This window comes from Pyrgilauda ruficollis, unplaced genomic scaffold, assembly GCF_017590135.1.
Source record: "Pyrgilauda ruficollis isolate IOZ18807 unplaced genomic scaffold, ASM1759013v1 scaffold235, whole genome shotgun sequence".
Classification (NCBI taxonomy): Eukaryota; Metazoa; Chordata; class Aves; order Passeriformes; family Passeridae; genus Pyrgilauda; species Pyrgilauda ruficollis.
This window is the reverse complement of record NW_024523095.1, coordinates 296,215-310,206: the sequence shown is the minus strand read 5'-3', so window position 1 is coordinate 310,206 and position 13,992 is coordinate 296,215. Positions and strand designations below refer to the sequence as shown.

At 42.4% G+C, this 13,992-nt stretch overlaps 2 protein-coding genes across 7 annotated transcripts in view; one reads left to right on the top strand and one right to left on the bottom strand.

Moving 5' to 3' along the window:
* The first annotated feature begins 1,280 nt into the window (after positions 1–1,280).
* On the top strand, positions 1,281–8,868 carry GSTK1 (glutathione S-transferase kappa 1). The gene is made up of 8 exons (XM_041469477.1): positions 1,281–1,441; positions 2,004–2,085; positions 2,902–3,030; positions 3,367–3,467; positions 3,869–3,904; positions 6,568–6,684; positions 7,172–7,265; positions 8,567–8,868. Exons 1-8 carry the CDS (start codon positions 1,376–1,378, stop codon positions 8,605–8,607), a joined length of 666 nt encoding a protein of 221 aa, XP_041325411.1. The 5' UTR covers positions 1,281–1,375; the 3' UTR covers positions 8,608–8,868.
* LOC121354691 (rap1 GTPase-activating protein 1-like) overlaps positions 8,681–13,992 on the bottom strand; it is a 41,791-nt gene continuing 36,479 nt past the window's right edge. For 3 of the 6 annotated variants that reach the window (XM_041469470.1, XM_041469471.1, XM_041469472.1), the window contains 2 exons: positions 11,910–11,995; positions 9,710–11,753 (listed from right to left, as the gene is read on the bottom strand). In XM_041469470.1, coding sequence (XP_041325404.1) covers positions 11,730–11,753; positions 11,910–11,995 — 110 coding nt within the window. In that variant the 3' untranslated portion in view covers positions 9,710–11,729. Of the gene's footprint in view, positions 9,445–9,709; positions 11,754–11,909; positions 11,996–13,992 lie in introns of those variants that run through there. The other 3 variants (XM_041469467.1, XM_041469469.1, XM_041469468.1) reach the window with 3 other exon arrangements.

The following is a 13,992-nucleotide window of genomic DNA, read 5'->3' as shown; positions in this document are numbered from 1 at the left end:
AATTAACAAGATTAATAAAAGATGTAAAATGGCTTAACTGTGGAATCTATCAGGCAAAGTTTCTCTTCTAAGGGAGGAAAACAGATGCATACAGGATGAAATCCTAGAGAATCAGGCTACAGCTGAACTCATTACAAATCTATCTTTCAAACTTTTGAAAAAGCAGGTATGAAAAGAAGTTTGTGAGTGGGGTTACAGGCAGCAGTGCTTGTTGCAGTCTGTGTAGCCAGCTGTGTTGGAGTCACCTCTGTGTGTACAAATTTATCTCTCTGGGACACACAGCCTCACTACTGCCCGAACCAGCACTTGGGAAAGCAGCAGTCACATCCACAGGCTCCAGTGGCCCGAAGAGAGGCACCCACAGACCCCAGAGGATGCCTGAGGCAGTGACTTATTGCAAGTCTTTAAAGTCACACTCTGCAGTATTTTTGACCCCTTCAGAAAAACGTAAGGCACGATTCCCCTTTGGAGAAATCCTACCTAGTCTCCTAAATAGAATTTTTTTTCAGTCGCTTATTTATTCTTTTTTTGCCACCAATATGCTTCACACTTAAGTTTCCCAGCTCTCTCCCAAATATTTTCTTAACGAAAAATATTTTCTTGGCTCGCTGCCCAGTACTCAGGTGTTAAGAAAGACTTCAGGGAGGGGTCACAACCTGTTGTTGGGATTCAGGCTTTTCATTCTTGAGTTAAAGTTACCCATAATTCAGAAAGCCGCTTTGCTAAAAAAATCAAGATTACAGCCAAAGGAGAGATCTGCTAAAAATATCAAGATTACAGCCAAAGGAGGGATCCAGGAGCACGTTCCGGGTAACATCCAGGACTAAAGGGCGTTGCTGCGGCGGGGAGGGAACCGCGGCAGAACGAGAGCGCTTTGGGATTGCACAGCGTTTCTGTGGGATGGGCAGGGGAGGAACTGAAGGCGGGGAAGGGGAAGAGCTTAGGTGAACGGAGGATGAACAAGTGTGGCGAAAATGGAGGGTAGGGGGACAAAAGGGCCAGTGGCACGTAAATCGCTTGCTGATCCGGCAGGGACGCCGTGCTCCCGGGAAAACATGCTGGACTGCCCCGCCGAGTCAGCTCCCGGGCTCCCTCTCGGGAGCCTGCTCTCCCGCGGCCTCGCCACGGCCAAGGGCACAGGCTCCCTCCCGGCCCGCTGCGATCGCACCGCTGCTCTTCCCCCCGGAGAGCCAGCGGAGCGAGCCGCAGGGCCGGGGGGGCGGAGCGGAGGGGCGGCGGGGGCGGCTCCGTCCCGCAGCGGCGGAAGGGCCGCCCCGCTGCCGCTGCCGCTCCCTCCCCCTCCGGGCGCGGGGCGGTGCTGCGGCCGCGGGACGCTGCGGAGCGGCGGCAGGGCACGGCACGGCACGGGGCCACGATGGGCCGGACGCTCGTGGAGCTGTTCTACGATGTGATCTCCCCGTACTCCTGGCTGGCGTTTGAGGTGAGGGGTCGGCACGGGGAGGGAGCCCCTTGCCGGCTCTCCGCGGTGCCGGAGCGGCGCTGGCGCCCGGCCGGTCCCGCCGCCGCCTCCCCCTCGCAAGGGCCGCTCAAGGGCAGCGCGGCCGGCTGGCTGCAGGCAGCGCCCTTTGCGCTCCGAAGTTAATTTTTCTCTCACCTCTGTGGGGTGCCTGGGCTTCCCCCTCGCGTGTTGAAATCCAGGGACACCAGGGAAGCGTGTCCGAGCCAAACGGCAGTGCAGGAGTTAGTGCTGAACATTTTGCTTCGGGGGTAGCTTTCATATTTAAAAAATGCAAGTGTCCTGATCATGAGCTCAGCCTGACCTCTCCCATACTTACCGCTGCTTAGCCTTGGATAGTCGTGACACAAATAGGGACCCCTCGGTGTTACTGAGATCAGAGTTCCCTGGCAGCATCCAGGAAAGGCTTTAGGACTAGCCCTAATACAATAGGAAAGGATTTATTTGTAGTATTTACTGCCTTAGCTGCACACAGCTCTATAGACATCTCTGACTGTGAATCCCTCACTACTCTTTCACGTTGCAGGCTCTCTGCCGGTACCGGCACATCTGGAATATTGACCTGCGCTTCCGTCCAGCTTTCCTTGGTGGCATAATGCAACAAACGGGTATGGAGTACAGGGAGATGAGCTCTGCAGGGAGATGCCTTCTTCATTAGCAGAGCACTTAGTGTGCAGGCCCTGGGTGTGTGCAGAGCCAACTCTGAACTAAGTTGTGGCACCAGTAACAGATTAACTGCAGGATTGTGGAGCCCCAAAGGGATTGAGAAATTAATCATAAGGAATTTCACACCGTTGCAGCTACACAGACAGTCTGTGCCAAAGTCCATCTGTTCTAAAATGTAATAAGTAAATTAATAAAATAAGTAATAAATAAATAAAATAAGTAATAATAATAACTTGACATGGAGTGTTTTCCTAGAGTTAGCTTTTAAACCAGAATTAATTTGTGCAACACTTGCACTTTGTAATATGCAGGAAGGATACAAGTATGTCCTGAAACAGTACTTATGGCCTTAATTAGATCACCAAGACTTACAACGCATAAATCATGAATTAACAAGTCTTTACGTTGGTTTACCCATGCATTAGGAGTTGTCTAGCTGAAAAGTCATCTGTCTGAATCAACATAAATCCCTGCTAGGATTTATGGTACATTTAAACCAAGGTACATTTGTACCTTGGTTTAAAACTGATTCAGCTATCTTAAAGGTTTGATCTGTGTAAAACTGAAATAAACCATGTTTAAATCATAATAGCATTATCTTTGGAAAAGCCAAGTATGGTTCAGTAAACCAATATGAAATTATTCTATGAAATTATACTCTTCCTTAGGTATATGTACGTATGAGGTATAATTTGTCCAGTGTTGTTCAGTGTTACTATAATACAGCTGGAAATCTCAACAGAACTTTTTCCTAAAAGGTAACAAGCCGCCAGCAATGTTACCAAAGCGAGGGGAATACCTGCTGAAGGATATGAAAAGGATGGCAAAGTACTACCAGGTGCCTGTACGCATGTCCCCAGATGCCTTCCAGCACATCATGGGCACAAGTAAGAGTCTTAGCTGGTATTTCACATCCCTAGCACTTCTGGTTCCAGTTCTCCCTACCGGTAAAGGTGAAGATGAATTCCCTGTGTGCAGCCCTTTCCTGAACATGTGAGCAGTATGATGTCTGTGCATTCATAGCCATGAAAGAAATTTGTGGAGAAATGTGGTTGTGAATAGCAGGGGAGATAACAGTGGATCAGCATGAGCTTTACTGTACAGACTGTGGGTTTCTCAGGACTTACAGGGGAGATCACACTCTTCTTAGCAGTCGTGCAGACCACACCTGCTCCTGGTGCTGTGCCTTGTCTGAGTGCTCCTCTGTCTCCCCACGGATGCAGGCAGCCTGACGGCCATGCGCTTCATCACAGCCATTGACATGACAAACCCACAGTACCTGGAACCCTTATCGAGGGAGTTCTGGATGCGCTTTTGGTCACAGGTCAGTATTTTATGCAGCCAACTAACTTCTTGACCCTTTCCGTCACCTTCCCTGTCCCACATCATTCAAATGTGGAATTCCAGCAAGAGGAAGAAAATGTCTTTCAATGAAAAGTCACAGCAGAAACTTGAGGTCACAGTGGTTCAGAAGCCACAAGCTTATAATCAGCTTAATTTGCCTTCTTTTAGCTATATATGATGGGTCCAGCAGGCTTGATCAGTGGTTCATATTAGAAAACACTTTAATACTTCCTAGGTTAAGTGACTTAAGACCTTTTCTGAGGTAATTTCTCCAGCAACTAGTATTGGGTTTATTTTTGTTTTCTTAGAAAACTTGCTTTTAAATCCGAGACATGCTTTTGTTCAATAAATACTGATTTACTTATTTTATTCCTTTACCAGCATGAAGACATCAGTCAGCCAGAGAACATATTGGCTGTAAGTGTCTCCTTTTTCTTGGTGCTTCTGCATTTCTGACAGATATTCTTATTGATGACTTTGAAGAAAAATGGATTTAAATTCCCTTGCAGCTCTGTTTGGATTTTTTTGGGGTATTTTTACATAACACTCAGAACCAGAATACACTCTTTTTTTGTTAATTTATGTGGCAAGATACCCAGGTTGGACAACGAGTTACCTGTTGATACTGTTTTATTAACAGTATGGAAGTATAAATAGTTTCTGCAGAATGCATTGAGGCATTGCTGCTATATGAAATGTTCAGGTGCAATGCAACACTTGGGGAAAGTGACTTTCCTTAGAGTGATGGAGTCACATTTTCTGTTAAGCTCAGTGCTATATTGCCCTTTTATGTATCTGGAAATTATACTCTTGATGTATTTTCTTTTCCCATTTTGATTTTGTTTATTGCAGTAAAAGCTGTAATAGCATGTAAGTTACTATACCAGTAGATCCTCTTGAAGGTCTCTCCTTTCTTCATTATTTTATATGTTCTTGGAATATGAAGAAAAGAGAGGAGTTGTCCATGACTAGTCTCTCCTATCCAACATCCCTAGTTGAAATCTGAAGCTTGCAGTCTTGCTGTTCCCCCCCACCATGTCTAGTTCTTGCACTTCAGCTTCATCTTAGTGTAGCTTTTTTACCAAAGTTTCAGCAAAGGTTTGCACTTTGCCTTTTTAAGAAGCAAGATTTGAAGGATATAATTGAAGTTATTCTTTATTTAAAGATATAATTTAATTAATTATCTTTATAGCTAAAGATATAATTAAAGTGGTACTTTTACCCTGGTAGGCAGTCAAGCACCACACAGGTGTTTACTTGCTTCCTCCCACTGCCCAGGAGGAAAGGGGAAGAGGAAAAGAAGAATAAAAGCCAGAAAACTTGTGCATTGAGATCAAGAGAAGTGGAAACAGAGTGAAAGAAAACAAAGAACCACCTACACACAGACTGATGCTCAGCCAGTTCCCAAGAAAAAGGTTAACCTGCCTAAACCCCTCCTCATCAGTTACTGCCGAGCATGGCATGTGGCACGGTCTGTCTCCTGGGTTAGTTCAGGTCACCTCCCAGCCTCTGGTGAAGCCCCAATTTATTCACTGTGGGGGGAGAGTGAGAACCAGAGACTGCCTTGACACTGTGCAAACACTATTCATCAAGAGCTAAAATTATTGGGATGTTATCAGCATTATTTTGGTCACAGATCTGAAACACAAAACCGTAGGAGCTGCTGTGAAGCAAGGTAGCTCCATTCCTGCTAGACCCAGCACATAAATATACACAGAACGTTGTCACATTGTCTCTGAATCCATCATTATTTAAATAAAGCAAGAACATGCAGAAATTCAGCGCCACAAACTTCATACTCAGAACAATCTCTAATTTAGTCACAGTTTGGCAGTCAATGAGTATCCCCCCTGTGCATCAAGGCAGAGAGGGTGGTCTCCCCTTGTCTGCTTGTGCCTGTCTTCATTCATCCCTGCAACAAGTACTAGACTGTTCTGGAAATCTGTCATCCAAAGGTGGCTGAGCGGTCCCAGCCAATCATCTGAGTCTTTACAGGTGGATTTATTTTACACAGCAGTCAGAAAAATGGTACTTTTAAAACTTGATAATAATTCCTTAGTAGTCTTTTACTTCTTTATTTAATCAAAAGCAGCTTCACATAAATTGCTATATCAGCAATGTGTGGTCTGAATTCTGCCCCAGTCCACTTAAATCCTCTTTCTGCCCTGAAATGGTGAGGACCAAATACTACATCACTGTGTAAATGGTGCAGTCTAAACAGTGGCTACCAAGCATTTTGTTCAGTCCAGTGGTACACTTGTTTAACCTCCTGTTCAAGCACAGTCCAAAAGAGCTCCTCATTTCCCTGATGTGTTAGTGGAGGAAGGCACGCGAAAATGTGGGTGCTAAACAAACAAAAAAAAAAAAGTAATTGAAAGAGTCATTAACAGCTGCATATGCAGGATTACTTCTCCATGTGAAATACTGCATTTCTTTCTCTCTTTTTTTTTTTCCCCCTTTTTTTTTTCTTTTGTTGTGGAAGACTTTATTTAAAGAATACTTGTAAGTCACTGTTACCAGATAAACATTGGACATTTAAGTTTGGCTACTTTGTCTCATTCCTGTGTGGCAGAGGCTCGGGGGAGGTGAAAAAGATCCATCAGTAACACCAGCAACTGTTAAACCTCTGTGATTTAGTGTCTTTCATGCAGTGTCACTTACGGATCCCATGTGGCCACATTTGTAACACAAACTGTTTAAGTCTTGGTTAAGGCTTGTACAGTGAGATTTTATTTTCCATAATACCAGTTTGAGGTTTTTTGTAAGTTATCTGATGAGTCATTGTATCAAAGGTTCTTTCATTTTTTTTCTTCCATTTAGGAACTCCTGGGAAAAAAAAGTGCAGATTTGGGGCTTGGAAGATTTAAAATGTCTCTTCTACTTTGTATCTGAGAGTTGTTAAATGATGAATAAGTTGAGAATACAGCAAGACAGTTGTGCAAGAAGTGCTTCAAGAGTATTTTGAAATTTTTTTGTCAATAGACCTTAGGTGATAAAACTGAAGACTAAATTAAGTAGACCAGGGTAGGAATTAAAATATTTACTTTTAGAGTATTCTCAATTATATCATCTTTTCACAGGTTGCCCGACAGGCTGGGCTCTCAGCAGAGCTCTCCCAGAAGGCACTTGAAATGATTTCATCCCCCACAGTGAAGGACCGACTGAAAGACACAACAACCGAAGCACTGAAATATGGGGTGAGATGCTTGCAATGGCACTGGGCTTCACAGCTGTGCATTCCTTCTCTCTTAAGAACAGAGGGAAGCAGAGAACCATGAGGGTGATGATTAGAAAGCACTAATTGTTTTCCAGTGTGTGAAAACCACCTCACTGTTGTTGCTAGTTTATCTCACTGTCATCTGGAAAAATAAGGTTGACCCACTCATTCCAGCTGGACAGCAAGGACAGGACCAGTACTGAGAGATACCATTTATTGCTTCTTGAAATAGAACTGTGGATTAATCAGGTTGTTTTTTATGCTCCTTCAAAAGGGGCACACAGGCTCTGGAGAGTCACCTACTTTCATAAGAACGCATTAGGCTTATCTTTAAGAACAAAGAAGGTAAAAAGAAGGGGAGGGAAAAAATTAGAAGTTGTGGGGACTTATTCCCGAAGACTGATTATATGACTGCAAGAAATTCTCCCATTATAACATTCTCTGTTTCATCTCCATGGTGTCAATAGGCATTTGGGATGCCTGCTGTTGTGGCACATTATGGTGGGGAACCTCATCTGTTTTTTGGCTCTGATCGTTTAGAGCTGCTAGGCAGCGTTATAGGTGAGTCTGCCTCATTTCATCACTTTGGTTTCATGTTTTCACCCTCTTGGAAAAAAATATGTAATGCAGCTGAGTAAAACACTCTTAAGGGCTTTCAAATGTTAAATAGCGTTGGTTATCCTTCTCCTGGAATGAAACTGCTGACTGAAATCTGTCTCAGTACACTTAAAATGACCAAATGTCCTTTTTCCAGACCAGAAGTAACTAGTTCTCTCTCTCTCACACCCTCTTTTCATGTGTTTCAAGGCTTTGTGGTCCATGTGCCATTCTCAAAACATTCATATGTAACCTTTTGGTACTGGACAGTAGGCCTTGGCTAAGATTATGACTATGGCTGGTACTTCTTTTTTTTTTTTTTTTTTTTTTTTTTTTTTTTTTTGTGTCATTCTAACATTTTCATTTTATCTGTTCCTTCTTAGTAAAAGCACATTATTACAGCTCCCCAATCCATAACTTGTGTCTACCTACACAGCTGTTTATGTTGTTCATATATTGACCATCCTTCTTTTCATTTTTCTATTAAAATAATACACACTTTAAATTCTTTAAGAGATTGAAGCAGCTAGTGATAAATAATAAAACTAAAGTCATTGGTTTTTATGAGTTAGAGGGCATTTGACTATCCATCTCAAGATTTGGCACTTGAGAGTGTCTCTAGAAAGAGTTATGCACATAATTAGCTCATGCATTTGTGGAAAACATTCAGCAGAAAGTATTAATGCAAATTAGTATTAGTCATAGGCTTACGCAGAATGGAAATTTTTTGAGGTTTTTTTCTTTTTAGTCTTCTGGATGAGTTTCTGATTCTGTAAAATGTTCTTGATGAACATGAGAGTGAGGAAGAAGAGTACCCAACACCCACTACAGCAGTCACTAATACTGACTGGAACGTTGTGGCCTAGTTTCTAGTCTCAGCTCCAAGGACTTAATCAGATTTTCTTTTTGATTCTCTGACTCTGCAGCCTTGTACCCTTTTTTTTTTTTTGCTTTTTTTTTAACCCCTAGCCCCCCCGAAAAAGCAAGTCCTAAAAATAACTGATTTCTCCCTCATGTGGAATACCCCTGACCTGCAGAATGTCTTGTCTGTAATGGAGGAAGATAATTCTTCAGTTGTGACTAGACAGTGAAAGATTTATGGAGCTGGCTGAAGCACACCAAACAAGATATAAATCTGTATTCCATCACCAGCTGTTACCTTTCACAAGAGTAGGAACAGTAATCCTGCTGCAGAAAAATGACCGGCCAATTACTTGTATGGATTACATTTTAACATATCTTTTTTGTGCTGGTTTGTCTTACAGGTGAAAAATGGCTGGGACCAGTTCCAAGCCCCAAGCTGTGAAAAGTCCAGGGGAAATATATAGGAAGGAAAATATATATCTGTCAGTCTTCAGTGGTTACCTGAATATATTCACTTTTATGGAGAGATGGCTTTCTTATCCTTAAGTTAACTTTACTGCTTGGTCTCATCTCTAATTTTGAAAAAAGTACCAGGGTTTGCCAGTATTACCAGCCTGGTGAGGTGCTTACCAATACAAATGTGCTTTCTTTCTTTCAACAGATCAAAGATTAACATTAAAGATTTAACTTCTTGCAGAGTGAACATTCTCCTTCCCTGGTTGGTTTTCTTTCCTTTACCCTAAAAACACAAGGATTACGTAGTTTCTGGGCTGCGATCTCTGGGTTTCTCATGTCTTCCTGCTTGTCCTTTATAAACACACACACACAAAACCTAAGAGAAGCTGGCCACATTCTCCTTTTATTTTAAGTCCAGTGTACTACATAGACATAAGAAGCACAGGCTAAGATATTAATGCTTCCTTTTACTCTGCATCATGGCAGCTGGAAAGGACACAATTCAAGCCCAAAGTAGAGTCTAGGGAACCAATCAAGTATTTTAAAAGGAACTGTCCCCATCCTGGACAATATTTGGGACACCTTGCTCTGCAGTGACTGATATTTGAGGAAACCACCACACACGTGCATTCGTGGGCACCAACCCCAAACCTTGCAGGGGTTTTTAACTAATCCAAGTTTTACAGGAATGTCCTTGGAGTATGGTTGTGTAGATTCAACTGGATGTAGACTCTGTTTTGGTTTTCTTCCTCAAGGATGCCCTAATTGCTGCCTATCCAAAGGTGATTTGGATATGGCTGTGAGTGACTTCCAAGCATGTAGTCTGCAGAGGGAAAGGTATGCAAACAATTAAAATAAGAAATTCCACATGGAAACAGTTTGAGCTTGGCCCTGTATTGGCTGAATTGGAATGACACACAGAAATTTGATTTATATGAAGTTTGATTTCTCCATGATTCCACACTCTCTGATGCATCACCAAATGAAACAGCAGCAGCTGGAATTCACTTTTTTGTCTTTTTAAGGTAAAGCATATTCGTGTATTTTTACTTGAACAGCAATTCCTAGAACAAAGCATCAGAAAAAAAAATCTGTATCCTTCATGTCCTTCATGACAGCTCTAAGTGTTGTGGGAGTATCATTTGTTCCCCCATCCACAATTTTTATTTCTTTCAGCTCTTCAGGAAATACCCTAGGAATGCATGTGTCCTTCCTCCTTTTTACCAGTGCACCCATTAGTCTTTGGGCAAATCCAGCCTGGAACTGAAGGAAATCTTTGTGAGAGATAAGAGGAGTTAGAATGACAAGGAGGTTACCATGGATGTGGGTGCCATAGGTTTCTTTGAGTCCCTAGAAGCCATGTTACAGAAATTTTTTACCATTTCTCCCCTGAAACTTGCTAGTCTCCAGTCTGTGCTATCAAACTGATTCAGAGGTTGTGATAAGATGGAATGACTAAAACATCACTTTAAGCCAGTAGTGCTATTTCAGGAGTGGGTAAAATGCCCTTTTGTGGAAATAATGTACTCTGGTAAGGAGCTGGTGAGAATTCAAAGAACATCTGGAAGTAATCTCACAGTGAAAAGCAGGGTCTCATGAAACTTTGTTCTTTGAACCAGATCAACTGAAAAATAAGCAGACTTTGTGGCATAATGTTGTTGATTTGGCAGATGGACCAAAAGACATGGATCCTACAGACTGCAATATATTTCATGAAATTATCTTAAACGCTCTTTGACCTACTTCAAATCAGTGGAAATTAAATGCTCGAAACTTTAGGTACTAAAATCATACTGGAGTACTACTGAGATACATTGCTTATTGCCTGTAATAGCCACCAGTAAATGCAAAACCACAGCCTTTGCCTTTGTATCAGTGAGTTTGCAGACTGTTGCAATTCTGACCCTGTACCTATTCTGAGCAAAATTTGCCTGCTTGGCAGCAGAACTTTGAGGGAGTTCTGCCCCTCATTTAGACAACCTTGCTCCTGTGTTACAGAGCCATGATGTGAGCACAAGCTCGAGGCAAACACTCTGGGCATGACCCCAGTAAACAGTGGCTGGCAGCTGCACTGTCATGCTCAGTTCTGATCTTTGTCCTAGCACACACTGAAGCAGCCTCAGTGGTATCAGCTCCCCTCTCTCATCGGCTGTGGCACCAGTGGCCACCACCACATGGAGCTGAACTGTTCACCGGACTGCTCTGAATGCCACAAGGTGGCAGGGCAGCTAAAACTTAAGCACTGAGGATCTGAACAGCAAAATAAGCACTATCAGCTATTTAGGAATGTTTAGGAATAGCTGGAAGAATTTTCTTCCATAAAGGTGATCCTCTTCTACTCAGCTACATACCAAACTATGTGAGGCTCCCGAGAGCCTCACATCCCCACCACTTTCAAGGTAGCTGTTTAGCTGTCAAGCCAGAGAAGATACTGGGCAAGGAAAGGGACATTGAGCAAAAAGACTCTCAACAACACAGGCAAAACTGGACTATGAATTCTAGGGAACAAACCTGAAGTTGTGTTCCCCTTTGCTCTATTACAGGCCTCACCAGGAAATCAAGTCCCACTTCCCATGTCTGGAAAAGCTGTGAAACTGGCATGGACAAGTAGGTCCCACCAATGCTAGGCTGAAAGCAAATAAGCAAGTGTACAGATAGGCACATCAGAAAATGAGCAACAAAAAGGGGTTCTGTAAAGTAATGAAATATTATAAAAAGCAGAGGTTAGGCACAGAGAAAGGTAGGTTGTATCTGAGCAAAGGAAACTGAACAATCAAAGACAAGAAGAGAAAGAAAGAAAGAGAAAGAAACTGTGCCTAGATTAGGGTAGAAAACAGAATCTCAATGGGACATGCTGTTCCCTGAGAGGGAGAAGGCAGCCAGGAAAGGGAGCACTTAGGTAAATCAGACAGCCCAGAGTTGGCTGGCCATGGAAGATCGCTCGGGCAGGAAGGTAAAGGACTAACTCTGTTTCCAGAGAGCTGTACAGCACTTGCTGCATTGCCTCAGAGAGGCAGGGATGGCCAGGGGCCCATGGCTCTCCTCCCCCCGTGTCCATTACCTGTGCTCCTCACCCTGTGTGCAGCAGACAGTGCTCCAGCGCTGACATCACACACAGCACAAAATGGAGGCCTGCAGAACAAGCACCGCTTTAACCTCCCCCTGCAAGCGCCTTCCTACTGCCCTTTCAACCCTCAGCAAGCAATGGCTCCTAAATCAAGCCTCTCTCTTTTCTCCCATCCTTATCTCTGTGCAAGTGAGAATGAAACATTTTATTAAAGCACTTACTGGATTATGGTGCTGAGCCTCTGCTTTGCTGCCTTTTCCTTTTCCAGTGGAGCCAGCAACACTGCTGGAAGGAAGCAACCTGCTTCCTAGAAGGGAACCAAGCACAGAACAATACAAAAATAATCAAGAGGGTATCCCAGGAGCTGCACACATAGCTGGTTTTACTCCAAATTGGTTTTCACAGATCTGTGGCTCATCCACAGGTAAGAGTGAAAGGAGTGTACCTATGCCCAAATTGACTAGTGTTACCGTCATCTGTTTTTCATTCCAACTCAAAACATGAGGAAAGTGACTGCTTTCATTTCATTAAAAAAATAGTCATCAGCCACTGGTTCCAGACAATCTGAATGCCTTATTCTCAAGGATACACATTTGTGAAGCAGACTCTAATCTTACGCTCTCACAGTGTTTCTCTTCCTTCTTCTGACCCCTCCCTTGAGATTCCCACATCTGACCTCAAGGTTTAAGGAATTTGCCTCTCATCACATATCAACACCATGGCAAAACCAGGGATTAAATGCTTGCAAAATTCACAAATTAAAGGCATTCTTCTGCTTTCTGTAACCAGCTTATATTCACCATACACATTTCTCCAAAAAATGAGTAAGATGTCTAACATAACAGCCTTCTTAAACCATTCTACATTTACTCTTAGATGATCCTCCATTCTATCCATTCTATGGTTAAAATTACTAAATAAGGTAATTTCCAACCAGTACAGTTTGTGGGAGTTTATGCATAGCTGCATCACAACATAAATCTGTATTGTAGAATATGAAATCTTTTCTTTAAATCAGAGGAAAATGGAAAGAGTTTGAATTAAAGAGTTTAGTGTGGAACATGCTAAGGTAGAATGGGCAGACAAATACGTCTGATGGCATATCTAACCACAATTCAATCAGGAAAGTGAAGAAATTTAACAAGGGCTTCCTGCAGTAAGATGGTAAACTCAGATGCTTTTCCCAGGAACACTTTTTTTTTTTTTTGGCTTATATGTGATTTCACCAGTATTTTCTAGGAAACAGATAAGATGCAACTATTGTTTCATCATTTTTTCCAAGGCAGATTATGCCCTTTCCCAGTGCCATTATGTAATTTAACACTGAGATTTAAAAACTAGTGAATCACTGCCAAATGCTGCTAAACTGTGGTTTTAAACAACATGAATTTACAGTATGAGAGTTCTTCTCTATTTTGTATATATTCCAGTTCCACTATGCTAAAATTTAATAATGATGTATGTTTTTTGTAGGAAGTGACTAACAGGCCAAGTAACTAAATAAAAATATACCTAACACAACTGGTAGTGTCTTAAGTGTTAAGGAGAGTTATAGCTGAATTTTTATCCTGCCCTTGAGGCTAGGGAGAAAGTCACCTCTGCCTCATGTGACATACACTGGCACATGAGATATGCTGGTACTTTAAAGCCAACTCAGAAAATATTTTGGCAAAGGCAGTTCTCTGTGTCATGATCTGGGAGCATAATGACCACAGACTGCTGACATTTTTTTTCCCTGTAACTTTGCTCTCTCAATCTGAAAGGCAAGTTGGAGAAGCCAAGAATGTGTACATGGGTCAGGAATGCTGGATTTATTCATTGTAGGATCTAGACTCACAGTGGGCTTGTCTTAGGTTTCTCCATTTAAAAAAAAATCAGTTTGGTCTGACTTCACACAGTGCATTAACTGTGGCTGAATACTTACTGGATAACTCAATAAAGGGCAAAAGTAAACCACCAGAATACTGCTCTCTGTCCCCACGGTTGTAAAACCTAAAAATTACATTGAACTTTAAACTGCATTCTCTGTAACTATTATTCTCAGTGATGCATATTAATGATTTGTATACTGTAAGATAATAAAGAGCAGACAGAGAAACTATGTGTGAAGAGCAGAAGAGGCCAATGGAAAGCATCCCTGCCTCCAGCATCCACAACGAAAGAGGAATATCTGATAGAACAGATATCTCTGCAGAATATCTGACAGCATCTCATCTTCAGTGCTGTTGCTAAGATACGGACAATTTTATGCAGGGATCTATCTGATGGCCACTCTTGATATCTCATATATGGCAGCTGTGGGGA

What these genes read in the sequence shown, in the direction of transcription:
- GSTK1 (XM_041469477.1), top strand. Translation starts at nt 1,376, where the DNA reads ATGGGCCGGACGCTCGTGGAGCTGTTCTACGATGTGATCTCCCCGTAC. An exon ending in CCAGCACATCATGGGCACAA is followed by an intron (nt 3,031 to 3,366) that starts GTAAGAGTCTTA and finishes CCACGGATGCAG; the next exon opens with GCAGCCTGACGGCCATGCGC. An exon ending in GGATGCGCTTTTGGTCACAG is followed by an intron (nt 3,468 to 3,868) that starts GTCAGTATTTTA and finishes TTCCTTTACCAG; the next exon opens with CATGAAGACATCAGTCAGCC.